The sequence below is a fragment of the Phocoena sinus genome, chromosome 1 (assembly GCF_008692025.1).
Source record: "Phocoena sinus isolate mPhoSin1 chromosome 1, mPhoSin1.pri, whole genome shotgun sequence".
Taxonomy (NCBI): Eukaryota; Metazoa; Chordata; class Mammalia; order Artiodactyla; family Phocoenidae; genus Phocoena; species Phocoena sinus.
Genome location: NC_045763.1, coordinates 156,715,414 through 156,743,172, shown reverse-complemented (window position 1 = coordinate 156,743,172; position 27,759 = coordinate 156,715,414). Strand labels below are relative to the sequence as shown.

The 27,759-nt window shown below is 37.7% G+C and overlaps 1 protein-coding gene across 1 annotated transcript in view; it reads left to right on the top strand.

Annotated features, from left to right (window-relative positions):
- PLD5 (phospholipase D family member 5) overlaps positions 1–27,759 on the top strand; it is a 506,673-nt gene that overhangs the window by 301,518 nt on the left and 177,396 nt on the right. Inside the window, exon 4 of the mRNA XM_032642585.1 lies at positions 14,416–14,527. Coding sequence (XP_032498476.1) covers positions 14,416–14,527 — 112 coding nt within the window. The remainder of the gene's footprint in view (positions 1–14,415; positions 14,528–27,759) is intronic.

Sequence of the window (27,759 nt, the reverse complement as noted above, 5' to 3'; positions counted from 1 at the left end):
CTTTGTCACGGTTCCTGAAGTCACATCATGGTCAGTATTCAGTACTGCTCACAGGGCAGTGGTGAAATGGATGCATGAGGCTCTAGGTCTGTTTTGCCTAACAGTGCCTAGCATGGTGCTTGATGCATACTGGGTGTTCAGTAAATATTTGTTGAGTAGTAAATATTTGTTGAATGGAAAGATAAACAAAGCTGGATGCTAGTTAAAGTGGTCAGGACAGATTTTGATCAGTAATACTGTTGCAGTAGGGAAGAGGTCCAGGTGAAGGGAACTCAACTTAGATTTGTACAGAGATGCCCGGGCACTTTATATAGGAAGAATGAGGGAGATGGAAGGGCGTGACAGGGGCCTGAACAGGGTCAGGGAAGTTGAAATTTATAAAAAATGGAAAGAGGGTTGGTCCATGTGTGAACCCCATCTGGGATTGCTAGCTGGTGCTTTTCCAAGTTAGGCTCCTACCCTCCCACATAGGCTGGGAGACAGGGGCCTATCTTCAGGTGTTGGCAGAACAGCCTATTCTTTGGCAGTCTTGAGCTTTCTTAGGCAGGCACTTTAATGGGGGCTAAGGTCATCCTAGAGATGTGGCCTTGAGCTGTTAGAAACCATGTTAGTGTTTGTTCAAGCCTTTTAATGGGGGAGGAGAGACAGAGGTAGGGCAGAGCAGGGTGGATGAAATGATTTGTGTTGAGAGTCTACAGTCTTTATAGGCCAAGGTTGAGGGGCTGATAGAGAAGTAGACTCAGAGGATCCTGGCTAGAGTTTGGTCAGGGAAAAAGTATTTGTCAGTTGCATGGCTTTAGAGTGAATTAAGGTCGATGTTACCCATGCAGAAAGAAGGTAACACTTAGCTTAATTCAAGTCACTCTCTAACAGCTGGCCTACTGCCAGGAAATGGAATTTTTCAATTTGCTGTCAGTAACCTGGCTATTACTGAACTCACCCAGCAGTCCTTTAGGAGGAGACCCCAGTGTGAACTGATATCTTCTAGTAGAGTCATTCTGCGCCCACCAGCGATGGCTTTTTGCTGCCTCTCATTCCCCTAACAGCACCAGGCTCCTTTACAGTTTAATACCAGTTGGTTTTCTTCAGAGTTTTGAGCTAATTTCACTTTGCCTCTTTACAAGGAGAGAGCTGCATTTGCAGACATGAAGGATAGAGGGGCTTTACCTGCTTAGGAAATTAAACGGATTCAAGCAGGATGTGAGACCCATCTCTCATGAACAGCTCTCCCTACTCCTGTCTGCTCTTGGCCCTGAGTACCATATCGTGGAAGGAGTGGTGAGCAGGAGGGAGCGGGGAGGTTGACAGCGGAGTTCGGAGGGTTGCAACTTCAACAAGACAGTAACCTTTCTCCTCTTCCTCTGGCCCACTGGTGGCCAAGTGACTGCCACTAGTTGAAACACCAGGCATGGAGTGTAGTCTTTAAAGAAAGAACAAGCGTGTGGAGTAGAGTGCTTGGTGCCTGGTTTGCTCCATTTCCCATCTCCCCTCACCTGACCCTCAAGCCCTAGAGCAGCGTTTGCAAAAGGACTTAGGATTCAGTGGCCCAGAAGAACTTGTCTAAATACCACATGTCTTGGACTTTTAGAGATTATTTTTCAAGAGCCTGGCTCACTCCTTGCTGCCCTCTCACCACACCACAGGGGTAATTGTACAGAGATCAGGAATGGAAAAAAGAAAGCAGGTCCTTGCTGCCAGCTTTTTCTCTTCAGGTACACTCTAAAGATTCATATCCTGTTCTCTCCAGGCCATCAAGTTTTACCATTTCTACCAAGGAAGGTACTGCCTGAAAGCCTATTTGATTTAAATTTTACCTGATTTTATCTTTCAAATGGAAATAGGAAATTAAAGACTTTACCCAACCTTTCAGATTTCGGATGGCTAATCTTTGGACCTTTGAGCATGTTTTTATTTTTACCAAGCCCTCATAAATATTGGGATATAGCCATTGATTGACTTATTGCACACAGAGAAAAGAATGTTAAGAAAATGAAATTCACACTGTAATTACTCAAGTGAGCTAATTAAAATTTTTAAAAGATGTTTCAGAAAATTGGCTCAGGTTCATAGCTTATTTTCCATTAATATATTTTTAAAAGAAAATATTTTTATTTTGAGAGGCACAATAGTCAAACAGGACTATTCTAACAGACTTCTAAACTAACAGAGCCTGAAAAGTCCTAAACGGAAACCATAAATGGTAAATAAATAAGTAGGAATTATAACTGAAAAGCAGCCCATCTACTTATCATAATGCAGCTGTAAGCAAAATACACCAAGGAATGGTATAGCCAGTGGCAGGCAGGCCCCAGCTCAGCAGAAAAGGGACACAAATAAACATGGCACATGACATCTGTGTGTTCTCTGGATGTCTCTGTCCTCTCCGGATGCCATTTTGTAAGAGTGAGCTATGGTCATTATTAATAGGATGATGAATGCCTACCTTTTTTTTTCATTTGCCTGGAAATAGACACATTCATTAAAAATGCACTTTTAATCTGTGCTGCCAAAGGGTCACTATTTTAATTCCCACCCAGAAAAACTCATCTTGTTTTTCCTACTTCTCCCTGGGTGTTGTTAATCTTTTTGTGGTTGTTTCCTTCTGTGCTGAAAGAAACTGGGCAGTGACCTTGCTCTGGATCACAGTCATGTTAAGGGCTAGTGAGGTCTACAGTTCCATGGAAATTATATTTTCATATTTAATCAAGACATGGTTGGGCTAAGGGTTTTGTTTCTTTCTGTCCAAATGATGAGTTTAGACCCTGAAACATTGAATTTCTAGGACAACTTGATTGCTAATTTATGGGATAAAATGAGGGAGATTTATGAAATCAAGACTCTTTAGGAAAAGCCAGGAAATATGATTTGACAAAGGCTTCTTAGTAGAGCTACCTAATTCATTGAGCAAAAAAGTCCTATTCTCTATGAGTTCATTGGAAGAAACCAAATAAAATAATTAATGAGCTACAACAACTGAATCTTAAAGAGATGTATTTATATGAAATCAATTAGTTACTGGTCTACAGTGAGCCACGATTACCAGTTGATGATACATCACAATTGTTTAATTTTGAAAAATTATGATTTTTAAAATTGAACAGTATTTGCTCAATTTAGTAACTAACATGTTTGAAAGTTCAATGATCCAAGAGGTTATTTTGGAAAGCATAAACCAGGATCCTGTCTCTACACAGTAAGTGGTAGGCAGACTGTCAGTGGTAGACAGGACAGACTATAGAAATGAGTCAGGAGTATAGTTTATATTTCTTTTTATCTACTTATTAGCTGTGTGACTTTGAGCTAGACGCTAAACTCTCTGTGCCTCAGTTTTCTCATCAGCAAAATCAAGGTGATAACAGAATCTACCCTCATAGGTTGTTGTGTAGATTAAATTAGTTAATATATGTAAAGGGTATAGAACAGTCTTTGACCATTTAGTGCCTATGTAAGTGTTTATTGTTAAACTCATGAATGTTATCATTCACATTTACTTATTTAGGTGCACACTGCAACTTTAGTTCAAGTCAGTTTAATTGTAGTAACAAATAATGAGTTCTTACTGGGTACTTTACACTAGAATCCAAGATGGTTACCATGTAAAATTAAAAGAGGAATATAATTTCTACACATGTGAGACTCTGGGTAGATAAGAAGGATTAGGAAAATTATCATTATATATGGAATTCTAACTTTTATTTATTACAGATTTTTACACACACACACACACACACACACACACACACACACACACAGTGTCTTGCTCTCACCCATCTATCTATGTATACATATATACATGCATACATATATATCCCTCTGGACAACTGACATCTTGAATCTTGGATACGCAGGAAGTAATGTGATCTTATCCAACCTACAGGCACTTCTGATTTTTGTTAGTTGGTCAGTTGGTTGGTGTTTTGCTCCTTGTTTTTGTTTAAGTTGAAGTCCCCTAAGGCCAGGCAGCATTCAGTGATCTCACTTTGGTGGGATGCATCCTGCCGTCCCTTGATTAGGTAGCTGCATCCCTGTGTGACTCAGGTCTCCAGGCCCTGTCTTGTAGCCCACTCATTCCTTCCTAGCAATATTCTTCCTAACTGACTATCAATGTAGATTAAGCAACAGAAGAGAGATTTTGTTTCAGCCAACTATAAACCCTTTCCTTGTGATGTTTGTTTCATAGCTATCTTCATGATTTGTTCATAAATGATATTGTTAACATTTTCTATTACTATCACTTCATACTTTGACCTGTAATATCTCTTAGCCATCCTCAGGGAGCCTGCAGTCTGGTGGAGTCAGCTAGGACTCCACACACTCCAGTACTTCTCATTCCCAGTCTCCACCATCTTATTGATTCTCCATCTTCAATGCCCTTCTAAGCCCACTCTTCCTTTCTGTCCCATCCCTGCTGTTCCATTGCCTCTCAAAGTTTGGTTTTATGGAAAAGGCAAACTGTCTAGGAGGCATTTGCTACAGTGGAAAGACCACAGGTTTGGCATCAACCATATTTGACATGACCAGCAGTTTAGTAGTTGTGGTCACACTGGGCAAATGTCATAATCCCTCTGATCATCAATTCCCTCATCTATAAAATGGATTTAATAATGCCTGTCTCATTTGATTGCTTTGTAAATTTGATTAGATAGTTTGTGAAACAGCAAATAATGGAGCTCATAAAAGATAGTTGCTGTTTTCATTTGATTTTTGTTTTTCTAGTGCAAGACATTTACTTTCAAATTCCATACAGGAATTTACTTTATCATTTTACAGCAGGAATAACTTTCAGCTGTCCATCAAGTTCTCAACTTCTATTAAAGGAGGTTAAGATAATTCTTCCCAGAATAATAATTCAGGTGGTTCTTCAAAGTTTAGGTGAAGAAAAGAGAAAGAAAAATGTGCATATTTTCAAGTAGATTCTTACCCTTCTGTCCCAGTATGGCAATTTTCAGCCATAACGACCAGTAAGAATCACCTGGGGAGCCTTTGAAATATACCGATGTCCAAGCTCACCTCAGATCAGTTAAATTAAAATATTTGGAGAGGGGCTCAGGGTCTGATACCTTTTAAAAGATAACTTAGGGATTCCATTGTTCAGCCAGGGTTGAGAATTACTGCTCTAAACCATCCCAGTCTAATAAACAGTGTGTGATTTTTATAGATTTCACGATAGAGCCAGGTTGGTCCCTTTCTGCTCAGTCAACTTAATTTTACCTGTTTCGGTTTAATCCTGTTTATTCCAGTTGTTCTCTCAGTGATGATACAAAAGGGTGACAACTTCTATATCAATGTTCCACATAAACAGTAGGTTCTCTTCAGCCTTCTCATCTCCAGACTGAATAACTCCTGGTGCAGTATCAACATGAAAATAGTGTCACCTTATGAAAAGACTGTCCCCTTCTTTCAAAATAGTATCATTTTTGTTCCACAAAATCAACACTTGACACATGCTTATAAATTAGCATTCTCCTCTTTGAAATGTGGCCATAGACTAATTTTGAATGTGCCTTTACTGAACAAACATTTATCAAGGTACTGCGCTGTTTGCTGGGGACACAAAATCAAATGAGCAATGAGTAGTGGGGGAGACAGAAAAACCAGTGATAAGAATACAGAGTGGTAGAGCAGTGATGAAAGGAGCTGTCAGCAAACAGGTTTGTGCAGCTTTCTCTCCGCTCTCAGCAGAGCCCTCCTGGCTCTTGTGGCTTCTGGTCCTCCCTCAATGCAGTTCTTAGTGAATTCCTGCTGCTTCTGTATGCTTTTGCTCCCCCATCTGTTGAGTAATTCTAATTATGTTCTTCCTTGCTTTCTAATATATTTCTAAGGAAAATCATCATTCAAATATAAACTCATAAAACACTATGATTAGCAAGAGTTTAACTTCTTTGATTCTTTCAGAATCCAATCATATAGACATGAATAAATCATGAACCCGAAGACATTCTTCTCAATTATTTTCATTAAATAATAGCATTTCTTTAAAGTTGTCTTAGTTTTGTTTACCTATACGCTTGATTGTTTTCTCTCTAGACTTTCGCTCTGTAATTCCTATGGTCTATTGATGTTTTGGGAACTTTTTTTTAAAAAGAATAGGTTGGATTTTTTTCTCATTATAATACCAATAGCTTCTTACTATAGAAAATTTGGAAACTACAGAGAAATGAAAGAGGACAAAATCATCCATGTGATCATCAACAAAAAAATTTTAATGGTTTGATATTTTATGCATAATTACATACATAGGCTCATATAAAGAAATTTGTCTCTTAATTTTGAACTTAATGTCACACCATAAGCATCTTTCCATGTTATTAGAAACCCTGGTAAACATTGTTTTATATTGGTTGCATAATATACAATGTAGCATATACACCAGATTAAATGTATATAACTATTGATATTTCTCTATTATTGGCCATTTAAGCTATTTCTCTTTTTCAGAAGTAAATTCTACTGCAGTAAATATTTCTTTTTTTTTTTTTTTGCGGTACGTGGGCCTCTCACTGTTGTGGCCTTTCCCGTTGTGGAGCACGAGCTCCGGATGCGCAGGCTTAGCGGCCATGGCTCACGGGCCCAGCCGCTCTGTGGCATGTGGGCTCTTCCCGGACCGGGGCACGAACCCGTGTCCCCTGCATAGGCAGGTGGACTCTCAACCACTGCGCCACCAGGGAAGCCCCAAACCATTCTCTTCTTTTTGCTCATTCACTCAGCATCAATTCTCAGAAGTAGGATTAGAGGGCAAAAGAGTCTGAGCTGTTTCTTAAGGCCATGGGGTTTTGGGGGAGCAATGTAGTAAATCCTCATGGTTGCTTCTTGGGGAAGCTGGGACCACTGGGAGAGAATATGTGAAGGAATTCTGCCTCCATTCTGTGTGGGGCTCTCTGCCCACTCAGAATAAGTGATTGTGGAAGAGCTGGAGTGTTTGGCACCTCCTGGTACTCCTCCCTTGCCCCAGTCACATCACAGGCTACCATCTCCTGCAGTGCCATGCACAGTCTTCCAGATACTGCTGAATGCACTGCCAAGATTACGTTGTCCACCCACCTTTTGCAGCCAGACTGGACACTGGAGCAGCCTTAAAGCTACTTTCTAGTACTGTAGGAATCCAGCTGCCCAGATCCCTGTAATAAGCATGCTGCTCCTGGTATTAATTCCTTGCTATTTCCTGGCCCTTCGTGGGTATGATGAGCTTATTCATCTCTTTTCATCTGCCCCTGACAGGGATGGCTTTGTGTAAAATCCTTCAGAGGCCCACACTGTTTTCCAGGTGAGGTGTAGACTGTTTGTCCAGGCTTGCAAGACCCTTCATGATGTGCTCCTACTTATGTCTCTGCCACAGATCTTCACCTGAATATTCTTTCTTTCCTCCCCTTTTTGGGGGAACTTTCCCTGAGTGCCTTGGACTGGGTTATTAGTGCCCTTGCTGTATTTCCCGTAGGCCTGTACCTCCTTTACCTGTCATCTGACACATTTGCTGTATTTACTTATTTATCATTTATCTCCAATACTTGTTAAAGCCCGTGGCACATAGCAGGCATCCAGCAAATGTGTTGAATAAATTTGCTCAAAAGACATTTTTCCTCGTCCTGGGGGTATTTGAGAGTAACAGTTGACACTGACAAATATATAAGTAAGTAATATATTTACATTTATACCCTTGGAAAACTTTGTGTATTTCAGTAAATATAATAAGTAAATAAGAAAATTTTAGTATGTGTTCTAAACCGAAGAAAACTTTTTTCAGTAAGTATAGTAACCAAAAATTTCAGTAAATATAGTAAATAAATAAGAGGTCAATCTTATAGATAATACTGACTGGTTAAATAAATTAACAAATTGAGTCAAGAGGGGTTGATGCATGTGTGGTTTTGTCTGTTAAGTCACAAATTTAAAAAAAGTCAAGGCAAATGTATTGCTTTAAAAGGACACTGTATCTTCAAATAAATGCTAAATCTTGTTTTCTCATGACTGTATCATCAAATGTTTAATCAGTCCTTATGTCCCTTTTTACTCTGATTTAAACTTTTTATCCTGTGTGTGTGTGTGTGTGTGTGTGTGTGTGTGTGTATCATGATAGCATACCTAAGATATATAATCATAAGCGCACACGCATATTTTGGTGCCTTTGTTTCTTTGGGATGGGCCTCTAGATGTGAGATTCCTGTGTGGAAGGAAGCAATATGTTAGAGTACTCTTTCCCGAAATCGTTGACAAGAGTAAATGCTGCCACTCATAAATTATTTCTTGTCTCTTTGAGTGCAAAGAGAGATCTCTATATTGCTTTGTGTCATGCTTCTCTCGTCAACATAAAGCATCTCTTTATGTCTGCTAGCCGTGTAGGCTTGCTCTTCTTAGGCTTGTCTAATCTATACTTTGCCCACATTTGGTTGGGCTATTGGCCTTTTCTTACTAATTTTTAATTTATTTTTGTAGGGTACAGCTGTTAACTCTTTGTTTCTCATTTGCATAACAAATATTTATTCCAGACTTTTACTGTTTTTCATTAACCTTGTGGTATCTTTTGCTCTATAATTATTTTTACTTTTATAGTTCTATATATCTTTTATTACTTCTATATAGCTGGCTTGTTTATTAGTTTTCTGTGGCCAGTGCAACAGATTAGCACACACTGTGACTTAAAATAACAGAAATTTATTCTCTTGCAGTTCTGGAAGCCAGAAGTCTGAAATTAGTTTTACTGGGCCAAAGCCAAGTTGTCAGCAGAGGGGTGCTCCCTCCAGAGGGTAGCCACCATGTTCTAGGGGAGAATACACTCCTTACCCCTTCCAGCTTCTGGTAGCTGCTGGCATCCCTTGGTCTGCTGCTGTGTCACCCCAGTCCTCAAGGCCAGGATCTTCAAATCTGCCTGCTCCATGTTCACACTCCCTCCTCCTCTGGGTGTGTCAGTCCCTTCTGCCTATCTCTACTATGATTGCCTTTGGGGCTCACTCAAATAATCCAGGATAATCTCCTCATCTCAAAACCTTTAATTTAATCACATCTGCAAAGATTCTATTTCGTTGACAGTTTCCAGATTAGGACCTGACATCTTTGGAGGCCATTATTTAGCCTCCTACAGCGTGATTAAGGTTTTCACCACTCCAAGACTGTAGATGTAGTTGCCCAGATTTTCTTGAAAGTGTTGGTGTATCCTTATTCTTCCTAAGGATGTATTTTTCTATGTAGTGTAATATAGGGGTATCTTCCACTTGTGCCTGATTAAACCACTTCACCTCTTTCAGACTGAATTAAAATAGCATGTTTTAAATAAAAATCATGTGTAGTACTATTTCTGGATTCTCTGTAAGTCCCCTTGTCTGTTTATCCATTCCTATGCCACTACCATATTAATATGATTACTGTGACTCTATGGTTCATTTTTAATAATACTGAAGACATTTACAGTTAAAAATTTCTCTCTGACACCAAATATTTCTTCATTTCATGGTTTTGCTATGAAGAGCTCAACTGTTCATAGTTTCCTAGAGAATACAAAAACTCACATTTCTTTTCTCTTTTGATGTAAGGATAATCTAAGAGTGAGTTTTAAAATGTTCAAGTAGTTAAGATTTGTTTTATGAGTTACATGTTAATGGTGTGTCTCTCATTTTGTTACATTATGAGCAGAGAATGAAGCCTGTAGAATATTTCATTTTAACCATTGTTCAAGTTTTCTTAATGGCAGTTACAGGAAGGTTTTTTTTATAAATGTTCCACAGACAAATATTGTTTTGAGGGGCTTGATATATAAAATGAAAAATATATAAATGTACACATAATCAAGTTTATTGATTGTATTATTTAATTTTCATATATCCTCATTTATTTTCTATTAGATCTACCCAGGCTTGAAAGACATATTTTAAAGTGGTAGTGTTTGTTTTTGTTTCTGTTTTGGTTTTTTTTTGCGGTACGCGGGCCTCTCACTGTTGTGGCCTCTCCCGTTGAGGAGCACAGGCTCTGGACACGCAGCCTCAGCAGCCATGGCTCAAGGGCCCAGCCGCTCTGCGGCATGTGGGATCTTCCCAGACCGGGGCACAAACCCGTGTCCCCTGCATCGGCAGGCGGACTCTCAACCACTGCGCCACCAGGGAAGCCCAGTGGTAGTGTTTTAATTGCCTTTTTATTATCTTTTGCTTTATGTATTTAGCCACTATGCTCTTTGGTACATACCAGTTTATAACTGTCAGTTCCATTACTATGACCTTTTTCCCATCTAGTCCTTTTAAGCCCTCCTCAGCTCTTATTCTAATTTTTACTGAGATTCTTTATCCAATTTGTTGTAGATCAGTGTTTCTCAACCCTTTTTTTCATTATCACCTTACTTGGGAAATTTTTAGACATTTTTTCCTAATCCTGCCGCCACCATGAAATTTTAATACCACAGATATATTGCATATTTACTGTTTGTATATCTATGTTTTATTGATAAAAAAGAGTAACTTTCATCTACACACATATCTCTACACTCACACCGGAAAGAATCAATTTTCAGTCCCTTTAGGGTAATAGCACTGGGAATGCATGTAATAGATTCTTAGTAGGCCTTCCCTTATAAAGTGTCCTAGCAAGTACATCAAACACATATTCATATCACATTGATAACCAATTATTTCTTCTTTCCTTCATCCTCCTTGATGGCTTTTAGTGTTATTTACTGTTTAGTTAGAGCCCTTCATTGAATATGTTCCTCATATGGGTTATGTAGGTAATACAGTCTCTAAACCTGTATATATCTGCAAATATTTTTTTCTTTCCCGCTGGCAGGTAAAATCCTTGACTGGGTAAAGCACTCCTGGGCTTCACTCTTTTTCTTCCACGGTCTGTCACCACCAAGTGCTGGTTTAGTGTTGCTGATGGTTAGCTCCACGCCAGTCTGATCCATTTTCCTTGATAGGTACCTTTTTGTTTTGTTCTGTTTTGGGCTGGGAGTTTGTAAGAATTCCTCTCTCTCCTTGGTGTTGATTAGTTCTACAGAATGTGCCTAGATGTGACTTTCCACATTACATTTGCCTCCATCTTCAGTTATCTTTTCAACATGTAAATCTATGTCTTTCCTCAAGTTGGATACTTTTTTCTTCTGTTATTTGCAAACGTATTCTTTTTGTCTCTTTTACTCTTCTAATACACCTATTAGCCACATGTTATATATCTTCAATTTATCGATCACCCTTTTCTCCCCTCGTCACCTTTATACTTTTGTGTATGTGTGTGTGCATGCATGTTTGTGCTTTGAGATATTTCCTCCATTTGGTCTTTGGGCCACTAATTTGGGCCTCAAAACAGTGTTCTTTAATTACTCTTCTAATTTAGCTCTAAAATCGTAGAGTTTTAGTCCAGCCAGAGGACTTTTTTTTTTAAGTCCTATCAGAGGACTATCTTCTGATTTCTCTTTGGTATTTTTGTTTTTCCCCTTCACATTTTATTGTGGCATTTCATCCTGCCTATGAGTTGTTTTGGGTCGACAGAAATAGGCAGTATTTATAACCCCTACTCTCTTGGGTTAAGCAGCCTCTTCAGAGTCACAAAGGGGCTGAGCTGGATCTCTTTCCTTGCGGTACAGCTCTCTGTCCAGGATTGTACTGTCTATCATAAGGTTTTTGCAGACATTGGAAAAAAATGGCTTAAAGTAGGTCAATGTGCCTGAGCCACTAGCTAACTTCAAGATGATTTATTTAAGTTTAAAATGTTAGCTAATGTTTCTCACCAGAAAGAGCAAGTCTTTAAACTGCTGATGTTTAAAAGCCAAGGGGCTTTTGTTATTCCTTTACGAAAACATGATGAGTAAATTTAACTCAGAGAGCAGTGGGCCTTACTGCAGATCTCAGCATAGAATAAGTGTTTCATACCTTTGAAGTAATTACATTTTGAATGTCCTAGCAAAAATGGGTGGACTGGGAGGTAAGACACTGAAAACAGGGGAAATTTAATAGAAGTTCTGCCTCAAGCCCAAGTACAGAAATTCTACCCCAGCACAAGTTCATTACAGTGAGCACTATATTTAAAATTTTTAAGACTCCTTGGTGTAAGTAATCAGCACATATTGAAGTAAAAATAAGCTTTATTTAATGACAGTCTGCTACTATCTGTAGCTTTTGGAGTTTCTATTTTCATTCATGTTTGATAGTTCTGGTCTTCATTTTAAATCTCACAAAAATAACACAGTGAGAATAAATTTAAGGCTCAGAGCCAGAAGTACAGATAGGTTAGAAGATCTCTTATGTTTCATTTGTGCTAAATTTATTGTTAACTAAGAGCAAAAATAAAAGCATTTGTTTAAAAATACTGGCTCGAGACTTCCCTGGCGGTCCAGTGGTTAAGACTTTGCCTTCCAATGCAGGGGGTATGGTTTTGATCCCTGGTCCGAGAGCTAAGATCTCACATGCGTTGCAGCCAAAAAAGCAAAACATAAAGCAGAAGCAATATTGTAACAAGTTCAATAAAGACTTTAAAAATGGTCCACATCAAAAAAAAAAAAAGAAAAAAAGAAAGTCTTTAAAAATACTGGCTCACTAACTATGGGGACTTACATAACACACAAAGTACATATGCCCTTTCCCTTTGTGAAAGTGAAAAATACAAACAATTTATGTGACTGTGAGATGACCATGAGTCTGGGCTCTAGAAATCTGGGCTATGTAGGCATCACCAAACCTTCAAGGGTGTGTGACAAGAGTATAGTGCACAACTCGGCAGAGTGACAAAGCTCACAGGGAGGAGGTTGTGTTGGTGGCAGCTCTGCAGGAAAATCCACAAAGCCCCACCAAGTGCATCTTCCCTCACATCCAGTGTTTGAGCCTCTCACTGCCAAGCCCTCATTTCTCCATAGTAAATTTGAAATTTATGTAGACCCTGAAGTCAGCAAATCAGCAGCTGTTTTTTTCCTTATCCTTCTCCCTCTATCTCTTCATATCTCTCTTTCTCTCTCCCTCCCTCTTCCCTCTCACCTCTTTATTAAAAAAGTAATTTGCAACGGCCTGATGCACTCATTCTACGTACCTCATAGGAATACCTGCTTTGTGGGGAGGCTGCCTCCATGTTTTGCATGCAAAGTAATTTGGTCACTTTTGGTGAGTTCTACTTTGGGCAACCTTTATCAGCACACTTAGTTAGACAAAAAGGAAGCCTCCATGCCTGACATGGGGTGCAACTCCTCTTTTCTCTAACTTCCAAGGATTATGGAGCTTAGGCTATACTGCACCAGCTCTAGGCAGGAGCATGGCTGGATTATGCCAGACGCTCCTCCCTGCTGTCAGCTGTCGCCCTAGCACTGGCATACCAGCTCCCTCCTCCTTAATATTCCAAAGCTTTAGGGTTTTGATCTTTGGCTTCTTTCTTTTCTAAGGCTGAATTGCAGGAATCACTGCTGTACATCTACATTTCATCCATTTTCTCTTTTCAGTCTTCAAATTCTTTCTACATGATCATTATCAATAATCTATTCTTATCAAAGTAAGATAAGACTCTGCCACTTGGGGCCATTAATACCAAAGCCTTATTGCCTGTTTAGCCTCCGAAGGCATTTGAGTTTGTGGCTGAATAACAACATTCTGAAGAACCAATAAAAGAAGACCAGTTTCCTCCTATGATAATGAGGAGTCTATGAAAACACACAAGAGAAAATAAAAAGGATAATGTTGCAGTCCACTCACCTAAGATGATATAATAGCTATGGACCTACCACTATTCAGAGTGTCCCTGAGATTAAAAAAAAATTTTTACTGTAAAAATTATGTTTGTGAAAATCTTATAAGGAAAGCCTTTACTTTTTTTTTTTTTCAGTTATTTTTAGGCTGGGCTAATAATTATAGATTTCTAGGCAGACCATATGTTGAATTCAGTAAAATACGTTTTAAACAAGCAGGCGAATTTATGCAAATCCCTGATAAGTAGTCATGATTCCCCCCATAATGGCTAACACTTAAAGGATTCTTACCTACTACTATCTCTTAATCCTCACAAAAACCTTTTAAAGTAAATACTAATATTATCTATCTTTTACTGAAGAAGAAACTGGAAATTAATGAGATTAAGAAACGGAGTTTGTAAATTGGAAAACCAGCTGGAATCCAGGTCTTTCTGGGTCCAATCACAACTGTTTAATATTCTCTGCCTCTTCACGTGTAGATAATTTGAGTTCATGAAAAAGTAAAAGAAGAGTAGATTTGCATCGTAGCATTGAAATGACTATTGCAATAATTGTTGAATTGCACAATACTCAAAAAAACAATGTAATCTGTGTTCCTACTGCTACTCTATTTCCATAAACTCTTTTGAATTTACGAAGTGCTGCCAAGGGCTGAAGTGCTTACCTTTTAAAATTTGAATGAATAGTTTTAATTTTCAATGTTTATTTATTCCTATTTAAAATAGCGTACTTTTAGGTTTTCTGACTTTGGTTCTGAATATTTTTTCTAGGGTCAACGTCTTTTCGAAAAGTTGCTCCAACTGACTTCTCAAAATGTTGAAATCAAGCTAGTGAGTGATGTAACAGCTGATTCAAAGGTATTAGAAGCCTTGAAATCAAAGGGTAAGGCCAAGGTTGACATGGTACTCTACCTCTGGGTGTTCTGTTCCGGTACCTTTAATTCTACATAGAGCAGTACATGATTTCTTTATAATCAACCCACTTGACTTAGTGCACTTCTTATTTCTCCTTGGAAGAACAGCTTGATTAAAGCCTTTAAATGAGAGAACTAATTAGTTAATTCTACTGGGATTTTTAAAATAGTGTTGTTGCATATTAGCTTATGCAAAATAATTTACTAGCCATTAGATGATAATTAACTGGAAAGAAAAATCTTTCCCTCTCTGAACACTTCAGTGATGTGATTAGAGAGAAGAGCCGCTTCTTATCAGAACAAACATTGGATTTCTGCTTTTCTCTTGACCATCAAATGGAAATTCTCCTCATGCTACATATATTCTTTGAAATAATATAGTCAGATGTAGGAGTCTATGAAACACTGCCTAATTCACAACTTTTAAGACAATTCCACAGGAGATCATCATTTGTATGGCCACTTTGCAATTTGTCTCACAATCCCTGAACACTGAGGATAATTATAAAATAAATTTCTTAATTTTGCTGTATCTTTACTAACTGAACTCTCACAAACAGTTTTTACTGATTTATCAAAAAATTTCACCCTGAATTTACTATCCAAACTGTAAGCCTATGAAAGAAATTGGCAGGTGTGAGCCAGTGAAAATGTTCAAGATGCTCGGTGTCCCTGGGAGAGGACAAGGTGTTGGCCCCAGTGAGTGTCAGTATTTCACCTGATGATACTACCTCTCACATGTGTGCTGTTTAAACATGTTGGGCATTTTTGCTTGTCATCTTCCCTACATCAGTAAGTGAAAATAAAATACTTTCTAAAAAATGGAACAGACTATGAGGCAAGTAAGTGAGCCCAAGTGGCCTTTCCTTCTGCAGAAGAAAAATGGAAAGTGATAAAGCCTATGAAAAGAAAATAACATAGAGAAGACAAAAGCTTGGCCAGGCATATGGGCTTACCACCATGCACATTCTATTTTCTATGCATGGGAAAATAAAGAAAACTTATATGAGTTATTGCTAGGTCTGAAAGCGTCACCCTGCTACTTGAGCACAGCGCAATATACTTGAAAAACTAGAAAATACCTAGTTCAGTGGATTGACAGATACAACCAACATGGATTAGAAATGTATGAATACTTAGACTGTTTAAAAAATATGAAATTGGGTTCCCACTGTAAATTGAATTTCTATCTGAAAATTTGTTATCTGACACATATTTAGGAGTGGATTACTCTAAGCTAAACTCTGAGTGCCTGTATTTGCCTGTATTTGCAGATGATTTTTCTCATGGAAGCTACTTGCATATCCTTGGGGTTTGATTACCCCAGAAGGGTAAAAAGCAGATGAGTTAGGAAGAGAGGGATATAGCCTGAGACTTCAGTTGCTTCTTGACTGTACACCCATAGTTCTGTTCCTTGCCGTAGCCATTCTAAACCTTATAAACTCAACCAAAAGTTAAAACTAGGCAGTACTGGGGGTGTGACAGCCTTTTTCGATTGCTGCTGAGTATTTGGCTACTTTAGACAGGGAATAGCAATTAATGAATTTATAGATAAAGCCCTTGCTTACATTTCTATTGTGAACTATGAATTAAAATTTCATTATAGTCAGTGCTTCTTACACAAAAAGAAGTGTTTGCATTTCACAAGTATATGCATATGTCACTACAGCTTAGGCTTTGTTAATGTCTAATAGGAGTTCTTATCAAAATAAGAAAATGGTTTTCCTTCACAATGGGAGAACAATAAACAGGACCCAGGGTTCTCACAGCTATTCCCTATGTACCTAGAGTGAGCCTATCTGGCTTTTATTCATGCACATAGGTGTAATATATATGCATCTTTAAAATGCAGTTTTTGTATTTCTCTACTCTCACCCTGTGGCAGAGACATAGTATATACTCACAGTGCATTTAAGAAAAATTGATATTTTTACGAATCCGTTTTAAATCTGTGTTGGAATCCTTTGCTTTGGGGTTATCTTTAAATTTCTTTAGGGAGAGTTCCTAGTCTTTTGGTAAAGTTCCAGGAAGGTTTGTCCAGAAATAGTCCACAAAAAAACAGGTAAGTGTGAGACTAACCATGAGCTACTTCAGCTGTGAAGGAGTTACTGAGTTTAGAAGTTAATCAAATTTATTGTGAAAAAGAACAAGAGTGAGGCTTCCCCGGGAAATGGTAAAGATTTAGTGCAGACATTGGCCCAGCGAAGGCACAGTGGGCTGGAGATGTGAGGTGGCCCAAGGCCACAGAGCCCTCCATGGGTGGGGTGAGATTGCAGGTTGTTCACTGTGCTACATGCTCCCCACTCCTTGACTCAGAAGCCAGAAGATAATCCTCCAAGGTCTCACCCTGTGGCTGGAAGGCGGGGTGCTTTTGAAACCCAACCTCCTTGAAGTCCTTAAACCCCGGCAGGGATTTCATTCTAGACAAGTCTCCCTGTAAATTCAGAGTTTCACTGATCAGTTTTCCTAATTTCACTGGCTCACCATCTCCACTTGTATCCCCCAATAGCATCTGATAGGCAGCGTGTTAACCTGCATACCCCTTCCCCTCGCTCAGTAGCTCCAACAGCTGCTTCCTTTACCTGAATTTCCAACCGCTCACTCACTCCACATTCTCATTCTTCACATCTAACGGGCCAGATTCTATAGGATCTGCCCCTGAGTCTCTCTCCTAGATATTACAGTCCCTTCTCAGCTACACCTGCCCTAGTGCAGGTATTTAATACCTTGCCCAGACCTAGCCACAGCTACTTTCTCTCTTCCCAACTTCTGATCTTCTCACCCTCCCACCGTCTGATCTCCATGCAGCTACCAAAGGGATCCTCCACAACATGACTATTATCAGCTCACATCCCCACCTAAATCGGGTGTATGAGTATGCCCGAGTGTTATATACACGTTTTAGCTGAGAAATATCATACCTGCAACAAAGAACACAGTATTAAGTGTATAGCTCTAGGAATTTCTATGAAGTAAACACTTCCGTATAATCCCTTCACAGATCATGATGTACAGCATTGCAAATGTCTCAGGAAACGTTTTCATTACCCTTTGAAGTCAGTATCTTCTGCAGAGCTGACCACTATTTCAACTTCTGCCATTATAGATTATATTTGTGCTTTTTTTGAATTTTATATAAATAGACTTATTAAGTACATACTCTTTCATATCTGGATTCTTTTGCTCAATTTTATAAGATCCATATATGTTGTGTATAAAAGTAGTTTGCTCTTTTACATTTTTATATGGTATTCCATCATGTAAATATAATTTATGTATTCTACTGATGATGGACATTTGGATTTTTCCCACTTTTTTGTTATTGTAAATAATATGGTGCTATGACCATTCTTGTATGTCTTTTTGGTGCCTGTTTATACTCATTTCTTTGGATATTTACTAGGAGTGGAATTGCCGACATCACAGGCTATGTATGTTCAACTTCAATAGACATTGCCAGTCAGCTTCCAAAGTGGTTATACCAGTTTACACCACCGCAGACAACACATGAAAGTTTCATTTGCTCCATAGTCTCACAAATCTGGCATTCTTTGTCTTTTTTATTTTAGCCATCCTGATGGATATGTATCATGACGGGACTTTAATTTTTTTTTCCCTGATGACTGATGATGTTGAGCATCTTCTCATATACTTATTGACCATTTCTGTATCTTCTTTGTTGAAGTGCCTATTCAAGTATTGTTCCCATTGTTATTTTATTTTTGTTTTTTTATTGGCCTATTCTTGATTAATAGGCTGGATTTGAATCCTTTTTTGGCTATATGTATTTCAATTATCTTCTCCCATTTGAAGCTTGTTTTTCCACTCTTCTAATGGTGTCTTTAGATAAATAGAAGGTCTTAATTTTAATGAAATCCAGTTTATTAAGTACTCCTTTATTGTTGGTGCTCATTGCATCCTGTATAAAAAATATTTGTCATCACAAAGTCATAAAGATATCCTCATCTGTTGTGTTCTAAATGCTGTATTGTTTTACCTTTCAGAGTTAAGTCTGTTTAGATCTGGACTTACTTTTTATGTATGAGATGAAGCAGGGATGAAGATCAGTTTTTATTTATATGGAAAGCTGTTTACTAAAAACAAATTTTTTTCTTCACTGCATTTCAGAGGCATCCTTGTTGAAAACTGGGTGACTATGTGTTTGGGTCCACTTCTATATTCACTATGTATTACATTCCAGTTGGTCTACTTAACTATCTTAGGACAAATACCACATTGTTTAATTACTGTGGCTTTATAATACATGTTAAATCAGGTGGTGTAATTTTTTCATCTTTGTTTTTCATCTTTAAAACCGTGTTAGTTATTCTTGGCCCTTCAGATTTAAAAATAAAATTTGGAATCAGTTTGTCACAAAAATGCTAAAATTTTTGTTAGAATTATGTTGACTCTTTAGATAAACTTCGGGAGAATTGACATTGACAGTATTGAGTCTTCTACTCTATAAACATGGCAAGGCCTCTTACTACTGTTTTAGCTACATCTCTCAAGTTTTTAATATGACATAAATTACTAAAGTATTTTTCAGTTCCAAAAGGTTTCTAATTTCTACTTTAATTGCTACTTTGAACCATGGTTTATTTAGAATTGTAATCCTTGATCTCTAAACATTTGAAAGATTGTTCTATTTATCTTTTTGTTATCTTCACTATGGTCAGAAGAATATACTCTGTATGATTTCAAACATTTGAAATTTGTGGAAAATTACTTTATACATTTTTATTTGTAGAAATAAATTTACTTTATAAATCTTTAGGCCTGTTAATGTGATGCCATTATATAACTTTTCAGTTTTGTTTCTGTATTTCATCAGCTCTTAAAGTTGTCTTGGCCAGAGAGTCAGTCTAAAAGCTACTTCATCATAGCCAAAAGTGGAGTATATGTAAAGTGGCTTCTCATTGCCTAATGCATAATCCTAACTGGTAGGCCTCAAAGACAAGCTAAATAAGGTGTAGTATTGTCATTGGAATCCTCTGTTTCTTTCTCCATAGTCACCTTCAAGTGGGGTATGCCATCTGCTACCAACATTTAGCTTGCCAGGAAGTAACTGTGACATATCTCTTAAGTCCTGTTCTCCCTGCTCATGCCTCCCAGCAAATGCCTTTGATGTCCCATTTTTCATCAAACCTGATACTTGTAACATCACAGCAATATTACTGAAAATTTATACTATTAGTAAAATTTTTATTTTTGGCTGTGTCTTTTAGTCATAAGCAAAATATTATTGCTCAACAATACTACTGTATTTTTGAAGCCTGTTTTTAGAGGAGTTTTAGGTTTACAACAAAATTAAGAGGAATGTACAGAGATTTCCTGTGTACTGCCTAACCCACACATGCATTGCCTCCTGCATTATCAACATCACTTTCCCAACAGTGTATTTTTTACCAAGGATGAACCTCTATTGACACATCATGATCACCCCAAATCCAGTTTACCTTAGGGTTCAATCTTGGTGTTATATATTCTATGAATGTGGACAAATGTATAATGACATATATCCACCACTGTAATATCATACAGGGTATTCTCATTGCCTTAAAAATCATCTGTGCTCCACCCATTCATCTCCCCCTGCCTACTTTGTATTTTATAGCTTTGTTGCAATGAAATTTATAATTAGGAAGAATCATTTTTTGTTTGTCTTTCAAAACCATAGCAATTCAGTGTACTTTATATATATGATTAAAATATTTGCCAGTAGTCTACCAAATATTAAAAATAAAGTCAGAAAATAATTTTGTTTTAGGAAAAAGACAGGCTTTTACTTGTTCGTTATCACATAATTCTTTAATAAAATGACTAGTGAAATTAAAGGCATAAAAGATTAGAATCAGTGACCTAGAAATAAAGTCTACACTTCTTTAAAAAAGAAAAAAAAAAAAAAAACATTTGAAACCATTCAGGATCTGAAATCTCCCTTTTCAGTTTCATTCTTACCATTCTTGTTTATTTTCCAAGTACGTGAAAACTAGTTGTGATTTGCTAAACACATGTACATTTTCAGGGCTGTTTCCTAAAACATGCTTTTGCCTGTGCCTGAAATACCCTCCCTCAAGCTCCTTTTCATCCTTCAACGTCCCTTATAAGCCTTACCCTTAATATTTTCCTTTAGACTTCCTCTCTTTTCCCTAGTTGCTCTTACCATTTTTTTCTTCCATTGTTCATTCATTATTTATTCAACAACCATTCCTTGAATATCTGACACATGTGAGCAAGCTGGACGTTAAAGATAGAAAATTGACTAATTTTCTATCTTTAATTGATAATGCCTGAGCCCTCTCCTGATTTCAGAGAATTCAGTTTGGTAGAGAAGACTGATATAAGTGAAATAAACTGATCAAGGAATTCTTGAAACATCTACACAGAGTCCAGTTTTTCTGAATCACTTTCTGTGTCTGGGTCATTGATGCCCATATTTTGTACTCACTATCATCTCTGCACCATAAAAAGCATTGATGTTTATTACTCTGTAACTTTAAGAAACAGATTCTCTACTAATGTCTCTTTTTCTAAGTAGATGTTCATTCTGCTTGTTTTCAAAGCTTACTCAAAGGAAGATATTCTGACAGTAAGCAGGCCTCATACTCCTTCCTCAAAAGGCTCTTAAGTGGTTTGTTGACTGAATATTGGTAAACTTTTGGGGCCCCTGTCATGCCACCAGGAATAACAACCAAGACTATGAAGTGACAACTCTGTCACAACTGCCACCCCACCTAAAACAATCATAAGATGCATCCCAATGTCAAAGATGTTAAAATGTGAAAACTGTTTCAGAATCAGTGGCAGTACAGTAATGAGGGTTACTTTAGAATTCAACAATAAATTAGAAAATTCAACTTAGAAACCCTTTAATAATTAAGTTAAACTCGAACTCTCCTAATACCACACCGAAGGAGGTAGATTCTAAACCAAACCTCTTGTAATGGGGCTTCTTTGTAGTGCAGTGAGCATACTCAGTAAGTAGAAATTCAGAAAATCCAAGCTGGACTGGTTGTTAGGAAACAAGGATGTCTTCAACAGAACTCTTCATGGCTAGAGCATCCAATGATAGGAAGTGTTCCTATCAAAACAAACAAACAAGAAAAACCCTGCTGTATTACCTGAAATAGGAAAGAGGTTATGCAAATCAGTTGTTTTGTTTTTTGGGTATTTTTTGCGGTACGCGGGCCTCTCACTGTCGTGGCCTCTCCCGTAGCACAGCACAGGCTCCGGACGCGCAGGCTCAGCGGCCATAGCTCACGGGCCCAGCCGCTCTGCAGCATGTGGGATCTTCCCGGACTGGGGCACAAACCTGTGTCCCCCTGCATCGGCAGGTGGACTCTCAACCACTGCGCCACCAGGGAAGCCCCCGCAAATCAGTTTTTTATATGAAGGTTCTATAGGAAAACAATATAATGAAATCAGAAACCTGAAATACACTGGAGAAGAGACAGTCTCCTGAGGTCAACATAGAAGATACCAGGAATCATAGTTCTAGATATACAGCATGATCAAATTGCAACCCACATGACAAGCGAAGAGGTAGTCATGAAAGCTTGATTTTGAAAAGCAGAGGAATAGAAAACACTTGGTAAAGGTAAAAGGACCTGCAAAGGCTGGGGTGATTTTTTCCTACTGACATCTGCTAAGAAATTGCCCATATAAATAACAACTTTAACTCGTAGGTTAAATTGTCACTAAATGCTGTTTTGATTTTCCTCATTGCTGATGACCAGCCCAGTTATACAACAACAGAAAGAAGTTCATCCTAGAGCTTGGGGCACCCCCTTACCACGCCTGTCTTTTCTGATGTCAGGCTCACGCTAGGCTTCGGAGTCTTACCCCAGCCCTGGTTCAGCTAGTGTTTCAAGCTTTCAGTTTGTTAGAATCAAACATGTCTTTTCCTCCCACTGCCTTCTTTCCTGAGTGTGCAAACCTTGGATGATGAAACCTAGAGCTTAAACTATGCTGCCTATAGACGCTTGCAACATCTCTGAGGAGCTCATAACAGAACTATTTTATGGGCTTTTGTTTTGTTTAGCCAGAAGGTTAATATGTTTGGAATTTTCTTTCCTCTTTGGCTTCTTTAGATGATAGATAGATACTAGATACATAAATAACCTTCCAATCTTCTGTGTGAGATTTAAAAATTAAACTTCTAGATTTCTCAATCTTTTCATCCACATTGTTTCATTTCTCTTATTCTTTGTGAAGGGAATACGAAGTATGCCCTTTGAGAGGACTCTCAGCCACTCTGATAGCCCTCAGCCCTCCACATTCCCTCATCTGCTACCTTTGTAAATAAAGTCATAGACTCACTGCGTAACTGGCTCAAACAGTCTGTGCTCTGAGTAAAACTGACCCCAACTTTCCCTCATTAGCACCTTATGCCAAGCAGGTGAACTAATTAGACATAGCCTTACCCCATGTTGGTGAATAAACAATAGCAACAGGATCCTAATGCATACTCTTTGGGCATCTTCAGCTCATTTTGGCTTCCTCCCCACAAAGCATTGAACAAACAGTAAATATTTAATTGGCATTTCCTTGTGCCTAAATCTTATTCATTTAAGTCAGAATTTTAATATTTGAAATGACTATTGCACTTTCATTTTTCTTAATAACTCTATTTTTAAAATAAATAATTAATTATATTTTATTTCTCCATGGTTGTTTAATAACCTGTTGTAAAACAGGAGGTGAAAATTAGCAATTATGTGTATTAAATATATCATTTATACTTTTCAAAATGGTTCAGATTTGGGGATCAGCAAGCTTTACATAGTAACTACTCTGATATAACTCTAAAATATTGCTTGATAAAGAGAACATGGTTTTAACAAAGAAAAAATACTTTGATTTCAGGTTTATAAACATGTAAAATGTAGAGGTTGTTTCACATCAGAAGGGCAAACAGTTTTGAAATTAAACGTTATCCCTTAATGCCTGATTTTAATTTCCAATTATCTGCTAAAAATTTTAGAAAAAAGATTACTACAGAATAGTTTAATAGTTGATAGAGCTGCATCTTGGTGATACTATTTTTCTAATGCCACAAATGCTAGCTATTGAGAAGGTATCTCATAGGAATGCAATCTGCACATTGTAAATATTGTACAAGTAGTACCAATTTCTCATTATTCATCAACGTGCTCATAGAATACTTCACAATGCAGAGCTTGACCTATGGAGAAGAAATATGCAAACATTTCTATTTGTCAGTGAAAGCTATTTTTTTTTCCTTCAGCTTTTTTAAGATATAGTCAACAAATAAAATTGTATATATTTGAATGGTACAGTGTAATGATTTGATATACATTGATGCTGTGAAATGATTACACATTCAGGTTAATTAAAACATCCAACACCTTACAGAGTTACTTTTTTTTCTTTTTTGTTGTGAGAATGTTTAAGATCTATTCTTTTAGCAAATTTTAAGTGTGCAATACAGTATTATTAACTGTAGTCACTGTGTTGTACATTAGATCTACAGAACTTACTCATCTTATTTTTTTTAATTAAAGTATAGTTGATTTATAATGTGGTATTAATTTCTGCTGTACAGAAAAGTGATCCAGTTATACATATATATATATATATATATACACATTCTTTTTTTATATTCTTTTCCACTATGGTTTATCATAGGATATTGAATATAGCTCCCTGTGCTCTACAGTAGGACCTTGTTATTTAACCATTCTATATATAATAGCTTACATCTGCTAACTGCAACCTCCCAATTCATCCCTCCCCTGCCCCCCTCCAACTTGGCAACCAAAAGTCTGTCCTCTATGACTGTGAGTATGTTTCTGTTTCGTAGATAGGGTCATTTGTGTAGTATTTTAGATTCCACATATAAGTGATATGGTATTTGTCTTTCTCTTTCTGAATTCACTTAGTATGATAATCTCTAGTTGCATCCATGTTGCTGCAAATGGCATTATTTCATTCTTTTTTTTATGGCTGAGAAGTACTCCATTGTATATATCACCACATCTTCTTTATCCATTCATCTGTTGATGGATGTTTAGGTTGTTTTCATGTCTTGGCTATTGTGAATAGTGCTGCTATGAACATAGGGGTTCACGTATTTTTTGAATTATAGTTTTGTCTGGGTATGTGCCCAGGAGTGGGATTGCTGGATCATGTGGTAATTCTATTTTTAGTTTTCTGAGGAACCTCCATACTGTTTTCCACAGTGGCTGCACCCACTTACATTCTCACCAACAGTGTACGAGACTTCCCTTTGCTCCACACCCTCTCTAGCATTTGTTATTTGTAGACTTTTTAATGATGGCCATTCTGACTGGTGTGAGGTGGTACCTCATTGTAGTTTTGATTTGAATTCTCTTATAATTAGTGATGTTGAGCATCTTTTCATTGGCCATCTGTGTTTCTTCTTTGGAGAAATGTCTATTTAGGTCTTCTGCTCATTTTTTGATTGGGCTCTGTTTTTTTTGTTGTTGTCGTTATTGAGTTTTATGAGCTCTTTGTATATTTTGAAAATTAAGCCCTTGTGAGTCACATCGTTTGCAAATATTTTCTCCCATTCTGAGGGTTGTCTTTTCATTTTGTTTATGGTCTCCTTTGCTGTGCAAAAGCTTGTAAGTTTGATTAGGTCCCATTTGTTTATTTTTGCTTTTATTTCTATTGCCTTGGAAGACTGCCATAAGAAAACATTGGTACAATTTATGTCAGAGAATGTTTTGCCTATGATTTCTTCTAGGAGTTTTATGGTGTCATATCTTTTTTTTTTTTTTTTTTTTTTTTTTACAGTACGCGAGCCTCTCACTGTTGTGGCCTCTCCCATTGCGGAGCAACAGGCTCTGGATGCGCAGGCTCAGCGGCCATGGCTTACGGGCCTAGCCACTCCACGGCATGTGGGATCTTCCCAGACCAGGGCACGAACTCGTGTCCCCTGCATTGGCAGGCAGACTCTCAACCACTGCACCACCAGGGAAGCCCTATGGTGTCATATCTTATGTTTAAGTCTTTAAGCTTTTTTTTTTTTTTTTTTTAAAGAAGATGTTGGGGGTCGGAGTTTATTAATTTATTTTTGCTGTGTTGTGTCTTTGTTTCTGTGTGAGGGCTTTCTCTAGTTGTGGCAAGCAGGGGCCACTCTTCATCGCAGTGCACGGGCCTCTCACTGTCGCGGCCTCTCTTGTTGCAGAGCACAGGCTCCAGACGCACAGGCTCAGTAGTTGTGACTCACGGGCCCAGTTGCTCTGCGGCATGTGGGATCCTCCCGGACCAGGGCTCGAACCCGTGTCCCCTGCATTAGCAGGCAGATTCTCAACCACTGCGCCACCAAGGAAGCCCTAAGCTTTTTTGAGTTTATTTTTGTGTATGGTGTGAGGATGTGTTCTAGCTTCATTGATTTATTTGCATTTCTCCAAATTTCCCAACATCACTTGCTGAAGAGACTTTTTCCCGTTGTATATACTTGCCTCCTTTGTTGAAGATTAATTGACCGTAGGTGTGTGGGTTTATTTCTGAGCTCTCTATTCTGTTCCATTGATCCATATGTCTGTTTTGTGCCAGTACCTCGCCATTTTGATTCCTGTAGCTTTGTAGCATTGTCTGAATTCTAGGAGGGTTATGCCACCTGCTTTAGAACTTACTCATCTTATAACTGAAGGTTTGTACCCTTTGACCACCATTGCCCTATCTCTCCCAAACACAACCACCTGCCCAGTCCCTGGTACCTATCATTCTACTCTCTGTGTCTATGAATTTGACTTTTTAATTTTTTTTTAGATTCCAGAGTTAAGCGAGACAACATAGTATTTGTCTTTCTCGCTCTGGCTTATTTCAGTTAGAATAATGTCCTCTAGATTCATCCATGTTGTTACAAATGGCAGGATTTCCTTATTGCTCATGGCTGAATAATATATTCCATTGTGTGTTTGTGTGTGTATGTGTGTATGCACACATCTTCTTTATCCAGTCATCCATCGACAGACTCTTAGGTTTGATCTGATATCTTTGCTATTGTGAATAATGCTGCAAAGAACATGGGAGTGCAGATATCTCTTCAAGATATTGATTTTTGTTTCTTTTGGTTATGTACCCAGAAGTGGGACTGCTGAATCATATGGTAGCTCTATTTTAAATTTATTTTTAGTAATCTCCATACTGTTTTCCACAGTGGTTGCACCAATTTACATTCCAACCAACAGTACATAAGGGTTCCCTTTTCTCTACATTCTCACTAACACTTACCTCTTGGCTTTTTTATAAAAGCCATCCTAACGTGTGAAGTGACATCTTTTTGTCATTTTGATCTGCATTTCCCTCATGATTAGTAATGTTGAGCACCTTTTCAGGTACCTGTTGACGATTTGTATGTCTTCGTTGGAAAAATGTCTATTCAGGTCTTTTGCCTATTTTTTTAGTTAGGTTATTTGTGTTTTTTTTTTTTTAACTGAGTTGTGTGAGTTTCTTATTTATGTATTTTAGATATTAACCCCTTATTGGATATATGGTTCGTAAATATTCTCTCCCATTCTGTAGGTTGCCTTTCCATTTTGTTGATTGTTTCCTTTGCAAAAGGAAGCTTTTTAGTTTGATGCTGACCCACTTGTTTATTTTTGTTTTTGTTGCCTGGCTTTTGGTGTCATATCCAAAAAATCATTGCCCAGACTGATGTCAAGGTGACTTTTTTCTCTGTGTTTTCTCCATAGAATTTGACAGTTGCAGATCTTACATTTAAGTCTTTAATATATTTTGAGTTAATTTTTGTGAGTGGTGTTAAGATAGGAGTCCAGTTTCATTCTTTTGATAATACCGCTATTTTTTAATTATTATGTTCAGATTTTCTTTTAGCCACATTATTAAAAAAGGAGGAGGAGATGCTAAGTTCATTCTGTCACATTCTAAATGTGATTCTTGCCATTGGTTATTTGAATTCAAGAAAGCTATACTCATTCATCATTGATAATCCATGTTTCTATTCTTACGTTCATGGATTAGTTTTAACAAAACCTAAAAGGAATATATATGCCTAAATATGAGAATAGAGGCATTTGTAAATTTTAAAATTAATACAAGCTGCCCCTGTTTCCAACTTGGAAGTTTTACAAGGTGATCTTTTAACTGCTTGCTGCAAATAAGTGTAGCATAATTTGAGATTTTTATGCTTGCTGAGGTTTTCTTACTTAGGTTTTACTGGTTTATAATTATTCCAGAGCCTAAT